Source organism: Erinaceus europaeus, chromosome 15 (genome assembly GCF_950295315.1).
Source record: "Erinaceus europaeus chromosome 15, mEriEur2.1, whole genome shotgun sequence".
In the NCBI taxonomy this organism is placed as follows: domain Eukaryota; kingdom Metazoa; phylum Chordata; class Mammalia; order Eulipotyphla; family Erinaceidae; genus Erinaceus; species Erinaceus europaeus.
This window is the reverse complement of record NC_080176.1, coordinates 63,544,488-63,564,349: the sequence shown is the minus strand read 5'-3', so window position 1 is coordinate 63,564,349 and position 19,862 is coordinate 63,544,488. Positions and strand designations below refer to the sequence as shown.

Below are 19,862 nucleotides of genomic sequence, written 5' to 3'. Positions count from 1 at the left end.
TCAGCTATTATCATTAATCAAAGTGAATACCAATATCTAAGGATACCTGCAGCTTAAAGGGAAACAGCATACTACATAAACAGTTTATACTTAATTTCTCCGTTATATTATTTAAGTTTACTCCTCTGTATTTCATTCGTAAGACTGAATTATTTTTATTCATCTACTTTTTAAGATTGCATTTATTTTCATGAGATAGCCCTCCCCTCCCTCAGAGCATTTCTTTTTATTTGATAGGTCAGAGAAAAGTGGAGAGAAGAGGGAGAGACAGGGAGAGAAGAGATACACCTGCCGCACTGTTTCACCACTTGTGAAGCTTCCTCTCTGCAGGCAGGGCTGGGGGATCAAACCCTAGTCTTTGACGATGGTAATGTGTGTGCCACAGCCCAGCCTGACTCTGTTCTAATTGGATAGAGACAGAGATAAATTGAGAAGGGGAGATAGAGAGGCAAAGAGACAGAGAGACACCTGTAGCACTGCTTCACTACTTGTGAAGCTTTCCCCCTGCAGGTGGGGACCAGGGGCTTGAACTCAGGTCCTTGCATACTAGAATGTGTGCACTTCACCAGGTGCACCACTGCTTGGCCTTGATAGTTTAGATGTTCACAGAGAGCAGAAGGCTGAGTGTTACCATCCCTCAGGGAGCAGGACACAGCTTCAGACCACCTGCCCAGCCAGCCAGATCTTCTTGCCAAAGCTGGCCCAGCGTCACCATCCCCAAGAAGGCACCTTGGCTGGGCTGCTCTTAGTCTTTTGTTCACGAAGCCAATTTCAGACCCAGAGTTGCCCAGTCTATGCTTTCCCTTCTCTCTACACGCCCACCCTCCAATACTGCTCTCGCATGAAGAAAGACAGCAGGCCAGGTAGCAAGTGTGTCAAAAGAGGGCCAGGCAGCTTCACATCTAACTGAGAGCACATGTTATAATGCACAAAGACCCAAGTTCAAGCTCCCAGTCCCCACCTGCAGGGAGAAGCTTCCAGGGCAGGGAAGCATTGCTGCAGGTGTCTCTCTATTTCTGGAAGAGCCAGCAAGAATACAACATCGACGCCACCCCCAGTGGCAGCCAGGGTGGGGCAGCACTCTGCTCAGAGCTGCCCCACACGGTCCAGCTCTCTATCCTCCCCGACACAGGAGTAGGAGGACTGTGTGTTCCAGGGCTTGGGAAGGCAGCATCCTTGCCGTGAGCTGGGAATGCACAATTGCCCAGTTCATTCACCACAGCCTCTGGGGCTGGGTGGGGAGGACCATGGGAGAAGAATCTGCTCCCTGCCCTGGCCCGGCCCAAGGCCTCAGTGGGTCTCGGAAGGGAGGAGGGAGAAGAGCTGGGCTGGAGGCGCCCACCCAGGAGCTGCTGGGTAATTGCAGGTTTTCATAACTCCCAGGGAGGAAAGGGCGATACAGTCAGGGCATGGGAGGGGGGTGGTTAGGAAGAGGGGGAGGCTTCGTGGCAGGCGCCCCTAGGCGCCAGGCCACCCCAACTGCCCACAGGACCACCCACCCTGTGGGCACTCTCCAACTCTGGGGGACCCGGAGTTATGGGACAACAACCAGCCCTGTCTGCCTGCCCACCTCACCCCAAGTCTTCCTTTCTCCTCTGCTCAAGTCAGCAGGGAGATCCCATCACAGGAAGAGGCAGAGAATGAGCCTATGGGCCATGGACAGAAACACACACTCAGTTTCTCTCCTCCTCCGTCTTCTGGCCTCATCTTCCTTCCCAAAGCTCCTTGGACCTGTCTGCCAGCCCCAGCCCTGGGTCCCTTGCACCTGGCATGTCCCCTCCTAGTCTAGCATGCAATGCAGTCACAGATGTAGCCAGAGCAGGCCTCCAAGCTCCCCCAGCCTTCCAGACCCCCCACCCCCATCTAAGACTGACCTTCCCAATTCACCCACTCTTTTAGTCCTTCAGCATAGACCACTGTGGTCAGGCCAACTTGTCCCTAAACACCACGTCAGGCAGGACCCATCTGTATCTCTGTTTTGCCACTTATTTCTTGGGGTCCCCCTTCCCCTGACTTCCATCTGACCCCATGCAAGAGACAGCTGATGTTCTGCCTCCTCCAGGAAGTCTTCTTGGTTTTTCTAACCACCAGCAATCTATCCTCTCTCTGAAACTCCAGGGCCTGTGACTAGCAATTCTCTTTCTTCTCCCTCTCCCTTTCTCTCTCTCTCTCTCTCACTCTCTCTCTCGCCTTCCCTCCCTCAAAAACAAAACAAAAAACTTAAAAATTGTGTTCATTGCCGGCAAAATAGCTCACCAGGATAGCGCACTGTTTTGCCATGTGCACAACCCAGGTAAAAACCCAGCCCCCACTGCACTGAAGGAAGCTTCAGTTCTATGGCCTCTTTCATGCTCTCTCTCATCTCAAAAAACAAAAACAAACAAAACCATGCCCTTTCCCTTCTACCCTGTCAATGTTGGGCAGAGGCAAGTATTTCAATGTGCTTCCAATTAAAGCCCAACCTTGCTGTCACCACTGAGATTATAGAGTTTAAGAGAAAATAAGTATATGTGTGAGCCCAGATTTATTTATGTGTGTGGAGGGGAAAGGGGGAGTCAGACACCAGAGCATCACTCTGGCACACAAGATGCTGGGGATCGAACTTAGGCCTGAGGGCCCAATGCCCGGGCGACAGTGAGCACGTTATTTTCTACCAGAGCCCTACTCAGCTCTAGCTATGGTGGTGCAGGCGACTTTGGGGCCTCAGGCATGAGAGTCTCTGTGCATAACCATTATGCTATCTACCCCCTCATCCGTGAGTATATTTTTAAGTTCCCTTTTCCTGCAACTATTCTAGAGGTCAGGTGTGTTTCAAAGTTCAGGCAAGAGCACTGTCAGGCTGAGAAGCTTCTGGGGAGGGCTTTCTAACCCAGGCTTTGCTGTTGGAGGAGAGGAGTCCTGGACAGGGGAGGCAGGACAGAAGACAACAAGGCTAAGAAAGGCATTTGTGGGCAATCCAGCAGTAGTGCAGCGGGTTAAGCGCAGGTGGCATGAAGCACAAGGACTGGCATAAGGATCTTGGTTTGAGCCCCTGGCTCCCTACCTGCAGGAGGGTCCCTTCACAGGCGGTGAAGCAGGTCTGCAGGTGTCTGTCTTTCTCTCCCCCTCTCTGTCTTCCCTTCTCTCGATTTCTCTCTGTCCTATTCAACAACGATGACATCAATAACAACAACAATCAAATAGAAATAAAAGGGAGGGATGGAGTAAGAAGGAAAGAAAGAATGGGGCGGCCAGGCGTGGTGGATTCATTGTGTAGGCACAAAGCCCCAGCAATAATCATGGTGGCAATAAAAAGAATAAACTAAAAGAGGAAGAGGAGGAGGAGGAGGGGAGGAGGAGGAGGAAGACAATGATACCGGAAGCAACTATCAACAGATCCCAGTGTTCCCTCTCCTCCCCCCGCCCCACTCCTTGACAAGCTCACCATCCTCCCAGGTTAGGTTCATGAGAGCAGCAGTGTGTGACAGAGAGATGGCATGTGGCTATTGAGACCAAGTCACACAAGGAAGCTTACATTTCTTTCCCTCTCATCACCCCCTTCTGCCCTGAGTGCCCCACAGAGCCGCATGCTGCCAGGAAATAAGCCTCCGGCAGCAGCTGAGCCTGGGAGTGCGTCTCCCAGTCCCACAGAGAGGTGACTTCAGGAGATGCCTGTGCCTGCCAGCCCCCTGACTGCAGTGACGTGGAGTCAGGACCGTGCCTGCCAGTGGCCCCTGGATTTCTGACCCTCAGACGCCAAGTGAGATAACAATCACGTCTTACTGTAAGGTGCCCAATTAAGGGCCCCTTTGCTTTTTCGTAATTCAGTTTATATATTTCTTAAAGTGGAAACCACAGTATAAAAACAGTGATGCATGCAAGAATACTCAGGCTCAAAGTTCAAATGGAGAACACCCCATATAAGGCTTCACTGCATATTTTTAAAATATCACATGAAATGAAGGATGAAACAAGCAGTTGTGATAACCTAGTACGTGCAGAAACTCAGATAGACAGAATGGCATCAATAATTGATACAAATAAGCCTTGAAATGGCAACAGATTCAGTAACCAAAGGAGGAATAAATAAAAAATGAGCTTTAAACTCACAACCAAAGACTGAAATACCACATCCTAAATAAGGTGTAAAGTTCCCTAATTGGTTGAGTGTACACATTACTATGTGCAGGGACCCTGGTTAGCCTCTGCTTCCCACCTGCAGGAGGGAAGCTTCATTAGTGGTGAAGCAGTGCTGCAGGTGTCTCTCTTTATCTCTACCTCTCTATCTCTGTTCTATTAAATAAAATAGAGAGGAAAATATTCTTTGAAAAAGTCCCCTAATTTGAATGTCTAATGGTTGCGGGGGGGTTTATATAGTCCGGAGCAGGGTGAACAGAACTTCACTCTTGCGTTCCTACTGACGAGTTGTGTCATATTTGAAAGGCCACTTAACTTGTGGGAACTCAAATTTCTCCTCTGGAAAACTGAGACAATGTAAATAGATGGTTCATAAATCTAGGGGTACCATGTTATGCAGCAAGAGCTAACTAGCATTCTCCTGATGCTGAGAAGTGAGGAGGAGCCCTCACAAAAAGCCTGGGGTGGCTGAGCAGTGAGTGGACATGGAGTCCCCAGGCAGGTAGGAGTTACACTCTCTGAAGGCACTACTGGGACCTGCAGGGGTGGCTTCAGGGGGAGTGAGAACCCCCTCCTGGCAACTGGAGGAAGGGGCACTGTGGTGATGCTGCCATTATCGACACAGTAGAGAATGTAGTAGAAGGGGCTGGGCAGTGGTTCATGTGGTTGAGTGCACATGTTACCATGTGCAAGGACCTGGGTTCAAATCCCTGGTCCACACCTGCAGGGGGGAAGTTTCATGACACCTGTGCTGCAGGTGTTCCTCTTTCTCTCTCCATCTCTATCTCCCCTTTTGATTCTCTGTCGCTAACCAATAAAATAAAATAACATAAAACACCCAAAGAGAGAGTGGCGCTGCACTCAGCAGAGAGTTCAGAAGGTGCTGCAGGCACCTCCCAGCTCTTTCCGGCTGTGTGCAGCTGGTGGGAACAGTGGGCAGAGAAGCCCAATCCAGGGCAGTTATAACAGCAGAGCCAGGACCAGCCAGCGCTGGAGATGCCCCATTTCCCAGGTGACGTATGACACTAAATTTAGAAACTGACCTGTGGACAGAGCTCAGATGCCAGCACCCTCCTGAGGGGAGGTGGTCCAAATAGGTGGTGGAGGGCACCAGTGCCAAGCCCTTTGTTAAGATACAGAAAGATCAGAGGCCAGGCCTTGGAGCTCTAGGCAGCTGGGCAAAGGGTCACAGGTCTGCATGTGACTCTCAGATTGTCCCAGTCAAACCACAGAGCTTCTACAGGGTAAGGGCACTGCTGGCAGCAGAACCCAAAGCAGAGAAGGGGAGGAGTTTCTTTTTTTTTTTTTGCCATCAGGATTATCACTGGGACTCAGTGCCTGCATGACAAATCCAACACTCCTAATGGCCATTCCCCCACTTACTTTCTTTTACTTGATAGGACAGAGAGAAATAGAGGGGAGAGAGAGAGAGAGACCTTCAGGTCTGCTTCACTGCTCGTGAAGTTTCCTCCCTGTAGGGGAAGACTAGGAGGTTGAACCGGGGTCTTAGTGCATGGTGATGTGTGCTCTCAACCAGGTGTGTCACACCTGGCCCGAGGGCAGCAGCACACCTAGGAGATTTGTAAGGGTGCTGTAATTAACAGTGCAGACCCCAGTGCGACTCACAGAAGATCCATCAAGATTTGCTTTGTTTTAAGATTTAATTAAACTGAATTTTTATGCCACCTCAGTTATCTCTGGGACTATGTGCCTACATGACAAATCCACTGCTCCCAGCAGCCACTTGGGCCAGGGCTGCCACATCCCAACAAATGTGGGGACGCTCAGGGACTCAGGCCAGGATGGCACAGAGGGCTGGGACAATGGGCAGGCTGAGCAGCACTGAGGGGCTTCGTTTCTTTTCTTTTCCCCTCTCCATCCCCCTCGTCCTCCTTCTTCAGTTTTATTTAAACATTTATTTCTTAGAGAAAGAGGAGGGGACAGAGAACCAGAGTAGCACTCTGGCATATGCAGGGCTTGGACTGAGCTCAAGATCTCATATTTGAGACTCCCATGTTTTATCCACTGTGCCACCTCCTTTCCCCTTTACCTTCTTTCTCTTTGGCCGCCAGGGCTTTTGCTGGGGCTTCATGCCTTCACAGCTTCACAGCTCCTGTGACTTTTTTTTTCAACTTTATTTATTGGATAGACACAGCCAGAAATTGAGAGAGAAGGGGGTGATAGAGAGGAAGAGAGACAGAGAGACACCTGCAGCCCTGCTTCACCACTCCCAAAACTTTCCCCCTGCAGATGGGGACCGAGAACTCGAAGCAGGTGCACCACCACCCGGCCCCGCTCCTGTGACCTTTTCAATTTTTTTTTTTTTTTTTTTTTTTTTTAGTCACTGGGATTTCACCACTGCTGGCTGCCTTCCCCCTCTCCTAGACACCACACAGCCAGGCAAGCACCCTATCCAGCAAGATACTGATATCTTCCCAGCGCCCCCTTTGATGACAGAAAGAGGATGGGGTGTTCTGATGGTGTGGATTATCATATGCCGACTGATCCCCCTGCCCCATCCTCTGCAATGCTCATCTGCTGCAGATTCACATTATTGTTGTTATTATTACTATTATTGGCCACACCGGGGCTTCACACATATGCAATTTTACCCTTACAGGACTTTTTGAGACAGAGAGAGGGAGAGAGAGAGAGAGAGAAACACCACAGCCCCGAAGTTCCCCTCCATGTTATAGTACTCCTGTGTGGTGGACCGGCGTAAGGATCCCACTTTGAGCCTCTGCCTCCCCACCTGCAGGGGGTTGGCTTCACAAGTGATGAAGCTGGTCTGCAGGTGTCTATCTTTCTCTCTCCCTCTATCTCCCCTCCTCTCTCAATTTCTCTCTGTCCGATCCAACAACAATAACAATAATGACAACAACAAGGACAACAAAATGGGAAATAATGGCAGTAGATTCATAGTGCAGGCACCGAGCCCCAGCAATAATCCTGGAGGCAAGAAATGAATGCTCATCTGACAGGCAGTTAGGCGGTCTCAGGCGGGGGAGGGGGCAGTCCCATGTGCAAACCTGGCTCAGGTCTGATCTTGAACGATGTCCACGAGAAGGGCTGCAGAGATAGCTGACTGTGCAGGGCACATGCCTGGCCCCCACTCACCTCAGGTTCTGACCCTGGCACTGCTTAGGAGTGCTACAGCCCCAGGGGAAGCTCTGGTGATGTGGTGTCTCTCCCCAACTCCTCAGGCCAGGAGCAATGAAATTGTGTGTCCCCAAGACTCTCTTTGGCCAACCAGGGTTTCAGGGCTCCAGACACACCCTAAACAGCTGGGCAGAGTGGGGAGTGGAGCCAAGAGAGACAGGTGACCTGTGGCCTCCCACAGACTGAGAGAGACCCTGGCTGAGATGTACTGCTGGCACTTCTGGGACCCCTCTGGCTGCTGCCCCCAGAGATGCAAGGACACGGGACCATGCGCTGGGTCTTTCCAAGGAAGTGCACCCCAGCCCTTCTGCAGGAGCTTCGGGGCAGAGCAGCCGTTCTGGGCTAGAGGGTGATCTGAGTTGAGTCATGACACCAAGGCAGGGTTCCCCCCCACAACCCCGAAGGTCCCCTTCCTCTCCTCAGGGCCTTCATGCCAGGCATCCTGGACCCAGACATCTGGCCTCACTTCTTCCAGACGAAGCCTGCTTTAGGGGGTGGGGGTGGGAGAGTTGCTGGAGGAGGAGGGAGAGAAGGAGGAGGAGGAGAGGCTCCTAAAAATAATTCCAATCTGACTCACTTTGCTCAGAATCTGACAGGGCTGGCTGAGGGGAGGGGGTGCCTGCCCCGTTTTTCTTATCTATCTTTAGCAGGGACTCAATGAGGGCAATTTCCTTGCTGGGAGAGAAAGACAAACCACAGTCTATGGGCTGGGAGCTGCTGGCTATCCCCTGGGCTCTGGATGGCAGGAGGACAGCGCCTGTCACCATCATCACAGGGCAGAGCAGCAAGCCAGGGCTCAGGGGGAGGTGGCCAAACCCAGCCAAGGGCAGGAGAAATAGCTCACTTGGGAGGTTGCCTGCTTTGGCATGAGCACAACCCAGGTTTGAGACAGGCTCCCAATACAGGACAGCGTGTGTGTGTGTGTGTGTGTGTGTGTGTGTGTGTGTGTGTGTGTGTGTGTGCATGTGCGTATGTGTACTGTTCTTCTATATGAAAAAGCTGGTCTGAATTAGGAATCCCTAGGAACAACAACAACATAAATAAATAAATAATAAAATAAAATAAACCCAGCCAGATGACAGCCACTAGAGGAAGAGTCTCCCCCTGTCTCTAAGCCCCCAAGAAACTCTTCTGGCTTAAAACCTATTATTCATAGCTTATGCCTTTACTGCCAGTGTCTCTCTTTATTTTGTTTATATTCACTATTATGATTATTATTTATAAGAGCACTGCTCAGCTCTGACTTACTATGTATGCTACAGGGCCTGGGGAGACACTATAATGTATAAAAACTTTTATCCCTGAGGCACCACAAGCCCCAGGTTCAATACCCAGCACCACTATAAGCAGAACTGAGCAGTGCTCTGGGGGGGAAAAGTCTCAATTTATCTCTGTTCTATCACATAAAAATAAATACAAACCTTCAGTCATCAATACAAAGCACTCACACCCAAGCCCCCCACCCGTGCCAAGGAAACCATCCAGGGTGGAGGGAGCTGGGAGCCCAAGGTCATGGAGGTTCCCCTAAGGCCAGCACATCCAGGTACAGAAAGAACCGCCCTTCACCCCATCTGATGACACTAGAGTCACCCCACTCTCAGAATTCACAGCAGCCTCGGAACTCCCCAGCCGAACTGCTTCAGCCCAGCTCTGCCAATGGCCAGGCCTGAACTCTCAGCCTGTCCCCAGGGAGGAGCTAGCTGGCAGGACATGGAGGTGGAGTGGCCCTGGCTGCAGAGCCCCTGCCAGGCGCCTCCCTCTTTGGCCCAACTGAACGCTCTCCTTCCAGCTCTGCCCAGTTCCTCCATCTGGGCTCCCCATGAATTTGGAGCTGCTCTGTGTAATATCAGGGTGCAGGACATGCTCCCAGCCCCTTCAGTCATCAGCGTTCCAGCCTGCATATCCCCCTCTCCCATGGCCTCTGCTCTTCTTCCTACATTCCAGGGTCTTCCTGCAGGAGCGCTGACTGGCTCAGGTACACCTGCTGAGCGTGACGTGGCCCACGGAACGTGGCCAGCCTGGAGGCCTGAAGGTCACAGCACGGCTTCTCAGAGCTGGGGCATCCTTCACATGCGGGGGAGGGCTGGGCACAGGATAGGGTGAGGGGTGGGGGCAGGCCACCTGGAAGTTGCTGTTCCTGACACCTCCTCACTTCCCCTTCTTGGAGGAGGTGCTCCCCCCACTCTTCCGCCAGGAACCCAGAAACCAGGAGCCAGCTGCTTTGAAGCTGCATAGCAAGTCACCACATTCTGGTCAAACCAACAAGGGGGACTCGGTCCCCCACTCCCAGCTCATGCTCCTCTTAGTAGAGATCATCACCACTGCCATCATCACCACCACAACTATCATCCTCATCATCACCATCATCAGTGCACGTGCGAGATTTCACTATTTGGGACAACTATTTTCTCACTCAGATGAGAGACAGATAGGGGAGACACCAAGCAATTGAAGTTCCTCTGGGGCCAGAGCACCTCTCATGTGGTGCTGGGGCTAGAAGCTTGGTCTCTCACACAGCTATGCAGGGCATCCTCCCTGGTGAACTATCTCTCCAGACCAGGTTTCCATACTGTGTTAATATTACATTTTAGAGAGATATGAGAGAAAGAGAGAGAGAGAGAGAGAGAGAGAGAGAGAGAGAGAGAGAGAATGAAAAGACCATAGCACGGGAGCTTCCCTCAGTGTGGTGAGAGCCAGGCTTGAACCTGGATCATGCACATGGCAAAGCAGTATATTACTCAAGTGAGCTATGTCACTGGCCCAGGCCTCTCTTTTTTTGTTTAAATTTAAGTATTATTATTTAAAAACATTTTTAGCTTTATTTATTCAATTTGATAGGACAGAGTGAAATTGAGAGAAAAGGGGAATGGGGTGAGGGAGAGACACCTGCAGCACTGCTTCACTGCTTTTGAAGCTTTCCCCCTACAGGTGGAGGCCAGGGGCTTGAATCTGGGTCCTTGTGCATTCTAACATGTGCAGTCAACCAGGTGTGCTACTGCCCAGCCCCCCTCCCCAATTTAAATATTTCTAAGAGAGAGAGAGAGAGAGAGAGAGAGAGAGAACAGCACTGAAGCTTCCTTCAATGCAGTGGGGGCCAGGCTCGAACCTGGATCATGTGCATGGCAAAGCAATGCACTATCCTAGTGAGCATGTTGCCAGCCTAGTGTTTCTGATTCTGAAGCTGGGACTCCCTTCCCCTCAGTCAACAGCACACTTACTGTGTTCTCTGGGAATATGTCAGGCCTGCTTGACCCATCAGCTGCTGACAGGGTCTCTGGGTGCTCAGCCCTCCACCTACCACCCAGGGTCAGAGGGGGTGGGACCCTGTCTGCCGCAGCCTGGTCTCCAGGGGGTGCAGAAAAGCAGGTGCCTACAGTTTCCTGTGTGAGGGCTGTCCGCCAGGCTGTTTATGGGCTCTCTGAGGACACACTCTGTTCATTAAAGGGAAAAACCACAAGCCACGACCTTTAAGAAACTTCCCACAGCGGAGAGACTCATTTTAATTCCTCAGGCAGAAGCACAGCCTTCCTTCCTCCTTCCCTACCTTCTTCCACTATCTGTCTCCCCCTTCTTCCTTCCCCTCTCCTTCTCCCTCCTTCCTTTCTGTCTTTTGTTCCTCATTGTTCTTCTTTCTCTTCCCTTCTTTCTCCTGTTCTCTCTTTTCTACCTTCCCTTTTATATTTCCACCCAGAAATAATTCATGCCAAAATATTTCCTAATTCACCACCCCCTTCACCCCCCCCCCCCACAAGTCTCTATCTACTGCAAGCACGGTGCACCTGCTGTTTTTTCATTTGAAATCTGCCTCGAGCACCTTTCTAGGAGATAAGGCACGTCCCTCCGCGGACACTCAGCCTCAGTGACCTGCCCCCCTCTGGGAGCATTTCAGGGCACCTTTGCTGGCTCCTTGCTGTCACCAGGACTCAGGATTTCCGGGGAGAACTTGGCTTCTGCCCGAGGTGAAGTGAGCACCCCCAGGCAATTGAGATCACTGATGGGAGTGTCACCTGCCACAGTAGACACAGGTACAGTGGGGACACCTCCCAGGGATTGGGGAGGAGGGGAGGAAAGGCAGAGGCCCTGGAGTTACAAGTGTCAGAGTCCCTTGGAGTGTGTGGTTCCAAACACAGGCCAGTGGGTTCCCAAGGACAACTAGCAGCACCACAGACGAGTGGGAAAAGGAATCCTTATAGGAATCACAGCCCGGGATTCTGAAGGGCTCTGGTCCACTCCTGGGGGTCCACCACTGTCCAACAGGTCACCAGCCCCACGTGACCAGCTTGCCCAGGGACCAGAGGGACAGCTACGGCTGGGAGAAGGGCAACAGCCGGGACCGAGGGCTCCCTACCTGCGATCATTCCTCCTTCTCCGGAACAGCTTCTTCGTGTGGGCGATCTCCACTTCGTGGGGCAGCGGGTGATAGCCCTGCGACAAGGGAGAGAGGATGGGGGGCATTAGAAATGTGCCAGGGGCCAGGAGGTGGCACAAGTGCATGAGTAACCACACTAGAGGAAGACCCAGGTTCAAGCCCCAGCCCCCACCTGCAGGGGGAGCTGCATAAGCAGTTGCAGCAGTGCGGCAGGTGCTGTTTGCTTTCTCCCCCCTCCCATTTCTTTGTCTGTATCACGACTGAATAAATAATTAAATTAAATGTTTGAGCTGCTGACACTGGAGTAACTATCACAGTATCCAACGACACCAAGGGAGCCAGAGTGTAGAGACTAAATGTGAACCACTGCAGCAGGCAGGAAGTGGCGAATGCCAGAGTTGATGACTTCCCCATGGGGCAATGCTGCTGCTAGACGTTTAGAACCAGAAATGTAGGGGCCAGAGGGCCCCAGAGCCCATCCTATCCAATCACTCCAATAACAGATGAGAAGGCTCAGGTCCAGAAGATCTTGCAGAGAATGAGCGATAGTGGTGAACCTGATCCCGAGATCCCAAAAGATCCCAGAAGATTCCAAAAGATCCCAACATGCAACACATTTTCCCTGTGTCCATGTTTCCTCACATCCTGGGGACTGGTTCATATTTTCCTCTGAGCTGTGAGGGGACCAAGGAGTTGGTGAAACATTTGCAAATGCCATGCCTTATGCAAAAGGAATGTTCTTCATCTCTCAATTCCACGATCCACTTCTAAATCTCTAGCCCCAATCCTCACTCCTCTTCCTTCTGGGCAGCCCTCAGCAGGGCCAAGGGAACAGCTAAATACCCTTTAAGCTTTTATATCACCGCCATAATGACAACTACTCATATGTGATGACAACCCATTAGATCTTCTGGCTGGCGATGTGCAGGGGCAGTGCTCAGGGAAGGCCATCGGATGTTTATTGGAATAAACAAGTAAAACAGTCGCCAAGAGAAGAGAAGGGCCGACAGTGAAAAGGAGCCAGCTGCCCCAGAGGTGAGACAGAGGAGGCCTGTCAGCAAAGAGAGAGCCCACTGCCCGCGGCTGGGCAGGAGAAAGCCGGCAGATACCTTTCAGTTGAAACTGGGTTTGAGGGAACACGGGACAGAGTGTGGCACCAGCCACCCTGGGGTCAGGGGCAGATTTCTGTCCTAGTCGGTTGCCTGGTGTGGAGCCTTAGTTTTTGATGTTCTCACTCAGAATGACTAAAGCTGACTGCTAGTTTTTGCCCCTGCAAATGCCCTAAACCTGGGGGGTTCTCACTGGCCTAGCTCTGAACTGTTGCTATTTTGTCAGCCCGGCAGAAGCCTTTTTCATAATTTTTTTTTCTGCCTCCATTCGCCAGGGTACGCGATACAAATTCATTGCTCCTGGTGGTCATTTTTTTCCCTCCCCCCATTTTATTCAATAGGACAGAGAAAAATTGAGAGGGAAAGGGAGGTAGAAAGACACCTGCAGATCTGCTTCACCACTTGTGAACTGTCCCCAGTAGAGGTGAGAAGCAGAGGGGCTTGAACCTGGGTCCTTGCACTTAGTACTGTGTGCTTAATTAGGTGTGCCACTGCCCAGCCCCTTTATCCATAATTACATGCCAGAGCATATGATATGTTATGTCATGTTGGAGAGAGACCTTGTACTTAATAACATGGGGCACCCGAGACTCCAGACCCCACGCAGAAGCTGAGCTGAGAGCCAATTCCCTCTCTGAAGCACAGACGTATCCTGGTGGGACATGGGGTATGAGCATTACTACTCTGGAATATTCCAAGCAGCCAAGTGGTTCCAGGTCCTGGTGGCCCAGAGGAGGGGTGGTCCAAGCTGGGCTCAGGACACCTGGAAAGAAGCTGTGATACAGACATCCATTGCCTGAGGGTGACCCCACAGTCAATACCCACAGGCTCTGGGCACACACCGTGGGGTGGTGGCAGTAATCAGTGAACTGGAGAGAGGTCGACAGGAGTCCATTTGTCTCACGCCTGCAGACAGTGAGACTGAAGCCAGAGATCTTGCACTGGGAACCAAAGACAATTCCCTGGAGAGCACCAAAGCTTCTAATTTGGGGCTCCACAACAGAAGGTACCATTGGATTCAACCCGCTCTAAGAGGTGGACTGGGGTGGGGAGGGGCTGGACACTGGCAGCTCTGACTGGTCTGGAGTGATTCCTGGGGGCACTGGCCCCCAGGTTCCAGGGACTGTGGTGTCGCACTCAACCGAGATTCCATTGAGTCCAAGGTGAGAGTGACACACTTTGAAAAATATACTGGGGACAGCCTGTCTCCTCCACAAAGCAGACATGAAGTCATGAATGACTCTGGGCTCCCAGCAGCTACAATGGGCCTTTTAGGATGTGCTGTGCTGAATGGCTTGTCTCAGAGGATGTCATTTGCTTGTTGAATACAAAACACAAACAAGAAACAACACCCAGTCTTCCCCTCCACTTCCCTTCTCCCACCCCGCCCAGCTCCCACCCCACCCAGCTCGATGCACCCCCCTCCTGTCCCCCAGCCCCAGGTCACTGCAGGGAACCTGCTGGGTGTGACCCCCAGAAACAATGGCCGGAAGCTGAGGCTCCCTCTCCTGCTGGACTGCTGGGAGCTGGGGCCTGGAGCCAGGCAGAGGGGGCTGCCCACCACATTCACCCCTTTTGCTGCCAGCCCTGGTGGTGCCCACTTCCCACTGGGCCCAGCCTCCCCTGGCCACAGCATCAAGGGACTTTCCTGAGTCTCCCAATTCTTCTCAGGCCCCTCAGGGCCTCTAATGAGGTCCCCGATACTAGTGATCCTCCATCCATCCTTGTATGCGCCCCAGTTTAAACACAGGTGTGGACACACAGTTGGGGGCACAGAGTCAGAGGAACACAGGCCCTGAAACTGGTCATTTCCAGCCCCTGTGGATGGATGGCCTGTGTGGCTTTGCAGAGAGAGCCTGACCTCTCTGTGCCTCCCAGATCACATCTATAGATGAACTAACTACAGTAGAGCCCCTCGGGGCTCTCGGGGAGGGTTCAGTGGATTGTTAACCAGTTATACAAAGTAGGGCCTGGTACATGGTGAAGCTCAACAGGCATCTCTAGTCTTGGCATCACCACCACCACCACCACCACCACCACCGTCATCATCATCATCATCATCACCACCACCACCACCACCACCACCGAAGACATATCTGTGCATCTTCTGGCCAGTGATGCACAGGGGTCCGGGAGAGGATGAGGCAGCAGCAAAGGTGATAGACAGTTTACTGGAACAAACAAGAAGCAGTCACCAAGAGAAGAGAAGGGCAGACAGTGAAAAGGAGCCAGCTGCCCCAGAGGTGAGACAGAGGAGGCCTGTCAGCAAAGAGAGAGCCCACTGCCCGCGGCTGGGCAGGAGAAAGTCGGCAGATACCTTTTAGCTGAAACTGGGTTTGAGGGAAAATGGGACAGAGTGTGGCACCAGCCACCCTGGGGTCAGGGGCAGATTTCTGTCCTAGTCGGTTGCCTGGTGTGGAGCCTTAGTTTTTGATGTTCTCACTCAGAATGACTAAAGCTGACTGCTAGATTTGCCCTTGCAAATGCCCTAAACCTGGGGGGGTTCTCACTGGTCTGGCTCTGAACTGTTGCTATTCTGTCAGCCTGGCCGAAGCCTTATTCATAATTTTACACCACAGCAATCATCATCATGATCATCACCTTGATCCTCAGACTGTTCAGGGCTGAGTATGTGGCCAGCAAGGCTGATCTGGTCCCTGTTCCTGTGGGGCCCCAAATCTTGGGGGGATGTTTGAAGAGGTAGTTAGCCAATGACCCCAGAGCACCAGCTGATGTGCTGAGAAGATTAGACAAGTTTCTTTTTAAAAAATATTTTATTTGTTATTTATTGGGTAGAGATAGAGAGAATATGAGGCAGAGGGAGCAAAAGAGGGAGAGGTAAGAGAGACACCTGCAGCCCTGCTCCACTGCTTATAAGCTTCCCCCCAGCATGTGGAGACCTTGGGCTTGATCCTGGGTCTTGGAAGACAAGTTTTCTTTCTAAGGAAGGCAAAACTCACAGGGAGGCTGGGCAGCAGCTGAGCAAAGTGACAAAGTGGTAGCACAAAGCCTGTGCTCTGCAGTCTGGCCTTGCTAGGAATAAGCCAGGCCTCCTTGAAGATGGTCCCACCCATGGGGCCCTAGGAGGCCCTAGCCTACTGGCACCATAGCAAATAAATGAACGAATGCTACCTTCTGAGGTGTGTGTGTGTGTGTGTGTGTGTGTGTGTGTGTGTGTGTGTATGGGGACTTATATAGCATTCCAAACATGAAATGGGGAGTTGTCATGTTTGTGCAAGTGTCATGGGTCTCCCCCCTCAGCCAGCCCCCCAGCTGATCACACTCAAGTTGGAGCTTAGTGCCACCCGACACATACAACTCACACTGCTGCCCATGCTGCCCCCCAAGCCAAGGTAGGGGGCATCAGCTGGGACCACACAGGGGCAGGCAGAGAAACAAGATGGAGGAAATGTCTGTATACAGCTGCCACAGACTAGCTGCTGCCCAGCCGCTAGGAGGATCTCTAGACACCGTCATGAGAGGTGATAAATGTAGGTCAGTGTTCACTGCCACAGCATTCATAGTGGCCCCAAGTGGAAACACCCACCAACAGATGAGTGGATGGATAAACAGTACACTCACCACAGAGTGGAATATTATATGGTTGTCAAAAGGAAGAAAACCTGATCTAACATGGATGAACCATGCTCAAGGAAAGGAGCTAGCCACCTGAGACAACATAATACAAAAGTCCATTTGTACAAAATGTCCAGGACAATCAAACCTGCAGAGACAGAAAATGTAGGGCTGACCCAATAGGCTGCACCAGGATGCCCAGTTATACAGCAGGTGAAGTGATTAAGACTTGTTACTTACACCCTGCAGGGTCTGAGTGGTGGTGCAACTGCAGCCATCACCAAGCACAAGGACCTGGGTTCAATTCCCTGGTCCCTACCCACAGGGGGGGAAGCTTCATGAGCAGTAAAGCAGTGTTGTAGGTGTCTCTCTCTTTGTTACCCTCCCCTCTCTATTTGTCTCTGTCCTATCAAGCTGGATTCTATGGTATGTCCATCCTGTCTCTATTTTAAGGGGTAGAAAAAGTTTCTGAGCAGGAGATTCCAGACAAAACAGCAAGTGGAAGAAGGAGGGGGGTGGGGGACAATGGAGAGGAGAAGTAGAAAGAAGAGGAAGTTGGGGAGGATAGAGAGAATAACAAAGAAGACAGAGAGAAGGGGGAAAGGAGGGAGAGGAAAGGGAGGAAGGGAGAAGGGAAGGAAGAGAGTGGATTAGGGGAAGAGAGGGAGAGGAGAAGGAGGATCAAAGGGAGGAGGGAGGGGAAGAGAGGAGGTAGAAACGATAGAGGAGAAAAGGAGGGGGAATGGGAGGAGGGGGTAAGAAAAGGGAGGAGGAAGAGAAAGAGGGGAAGTAAGAGATCCAGCCCAGTGGAAAGTGGGGTTCTCTCTCTTACACTCAGCTACTACCTAGGAAACAGCACCCTGAAATGCTGTTCATGAAAGGGTGACAGCCTGACAGGGTGGCATGTCCCAGGCAGAGGCCTCATGAGGAGGAGTCTGGAGAAGAGCACAGACCAGCATGGCCAGGCCTGGTAGAGGGGGATGGTGGTGCTCTGGCTTGGGACCAGATTCCCTCCCTGCTTTTTAGATAGTATTTCTTTCTTAAGTGGAAAAGGGGAAATTTCTCAGGCTGGTGAGAATCCTCCCTTGAGTCTACAGTGACCTTTGTTCTAATTCTTTACTCAACAAACCCTCCCACCTTTGAAAGAGTCCTCCACAGACCTGGATCTAAGTAGGAACCCCTCCTAGGTGAGGATGTCGGCCTTCTGGTCTACCTGCAGGTGCACATGACCTGGGTCCACCCCCCAGCCCTGCTGCTCTTCCTCCCTGTCTCCACAGGGGAATTTCTCCCTGGAGCCCTGAGGGAGCTGAAGCGTCCCTGTGTCTGACCTCTGACCACCTTTACTAATGAAATGAGCCTGGGAGATGAGGAGATTACATAAACCCAGGCTCTCCTGGGAGGGGAGGAAGGAAGGTAATACTCTTTCCACGTGCGGCCCTGGCAGAGTCCACGTGGAGTGTGTATGCGCGCGCACACACAGCCTGCCCCAGAAGCCAGCACTAGTGTGAGCTGCACCACCTGACTGCTCTGACTGCAGATACCCGTTAAGTAAAATCCACTTGACCTGGTTGAGCGCACATGCTGACATGAACAAGAACTCAGTTTCAAGCCCCCGGTGCTTGGTAGAGAGGAAGCTTCATGAATGGTGAAGCAGGTCTGCAGGTTCTGTCTATCTGCCCCCTTCTCTCTCAATTTATTTCTGTCTTATCATATATAAGAGTGATAAAAATAAAAACTAATTAAAGCAAAAACAAACAAAAACCAAAAACAACTCTGTTCATATTTCTAGGGCAGAATTAGAGAAAGGCCCACAGAACTTTCAGCCCCAAGCAGTGATGACAGTTATAAACAAACCAGTCTGAGGGTGAAGGTCCGGGCAGAGACAGCAGAGCATTGAACAAAGGCAGTTTGTGTGCTCAGTGACTCTGAGACCAGCAGATTCTGTGACAAGAGTGTCACACTAAGGGGCCACTGACTCCCTGCCCCACTCCCTCTACTCAGTCTGCAAACCCTTGTGGTCTCAGGCATGTGGATATGGTCTGACAAGATAGGAAGAATATTCTTATCAAGCACACGAGGAGAGAGTGAAAAGACAGAGCAACTATGCCAGTGTGACGCTCTCGCTCTTTCTCTCATTCACAAATAAATCTTAATGACAGGCAAATGGGCCAGGCAGTGGTGCACCTGGTTGAATGCACGCATTACAGTGTGCAAAGACCCCTGCTTCAAGCCTCTGGTCCCCACCTGCAGGGAGGGAGTTTCATAAGATTCAGGAGAAGCAGTGCTGCAGGTGTCTCTGTCTCTCTCTCCCTATCTCCCTCTGTCCTATCAAATAAAAAAGGAAAAAAAGGAAAAAAATGACTGCTGGGAGCGATGGGCTTATGGTGCAAGTACTGAGCCCCAGGGAAACCCTGATAGCAATCAAAACAGATAGAATTGGACCCCCAGGACTGCGTGTGCCAGAGCAACATTCTGGTTCTCTTTCCCTCTCATCAATCAATCAATCAATCAATCAATCAATCTCTTTAGAAGTAAGAGAGTGATAACAGAGAAATAGATGAAACAATGGCTGATAAAAGATGCCATGGACAGAACAGAACAAGGCAGGCCAAGGGGGGCAGAGCAGCAGGTGGGTTAAGGCTGGGGGGGACCTTTCTGACCTGGCATCCATTCATCTGTCCATCCCTGTCCATCCTCAGTTCCTCCTTGCCCAGCCAGCCTTGAGGAACTGCTGGGTGCTGGGAGCACCCATGGTGACTATCAGAATAACACACAGACTCCCATCTGGGGCAGCCCAGGGCACATAAACAGGGCACCTGTGGGTGCCAGGCATCACAGCTGAAGTGAATCTGCTGCCTCCTGTTGTCACTTTGCTTGGGAGAAGAAGCAGGGAGACTTCTCCCAGGGATGGGGACTGAGCCGAGCCCGGAGGCAACCGACAGAGGCCCAGCTATGACAACTCCACTTGCCAGCCAGAAAGGCCGGCACTCAGGGCAGAGTGGCCCAGAGCAGGTGGCTTGTGGAGGGAGATGGGGGCCTGAGATGCTCCCCCGACAAGGGCTGGTTCTCCTGACCATGGTGCCTGGATGGGGGCCTCCTGAAAAAACGCTTTCACCTGCTGTGCTGGGTAAGACTGTGCACCCCCTGCTCCACATCCAGTAAGCTGGATGTGTCCTTGTTTGGAAACAGGGTCACTGTACATGTGATCAAGATACGACAAAGGGGCGGAGGGGGTAGGCAGCTCAGTGGTAGAGTACAGACCTTGTATGCAAGGGAAGTGGGGTTTGATCCTGGCGTTGTTTTTTTGTTTGCCTCCAGAAGAGGAAATGTTCTTGGATTCTCAGGTGGAGAGATGGGGCACAAGGAGGCTTTAACACAGGAAGCAGTGTTTAATACACTGGCAGATCCGGATGGACTCGTGTCCACAAAAGACTAGGCCCCTAGTTGCTTGCTTTTTTACAGTGATTGACTTTCCCATAATAACTCATAGCAATAGCTTAGCATACTATTATTTTCTTTTCTGTATATAGAGA

The 19,862-nt window shown here is 51.5% G+C and overlaps 1 protein-coding gene across 3 annotated transcripts in view; it reads right to left on the bottom strand.

Moving 5' to 3' along the window:
• Nucleotides 1-19,862, bottom strand: part of CTIF (cap binding complex dependent translation initiation factor) — a 273,319-nt gene that overhangs the window by 112,920 nt on the left and 140,537 nt on the right. For all 3 annotated transcript variants that reach the window (XM_060173850.1, XM_060173851.1, XM_060173852.1), the window contains one exon: nt 11,624-11,700. In XM_060173850.1, coding sequence (XP_060029833.1) covers nt 11,624-11,700 — 77 coding nt within the window. The remainder of the gene's footprint in view (nt 1-11,623; nt 11,701-19,862) is intronic.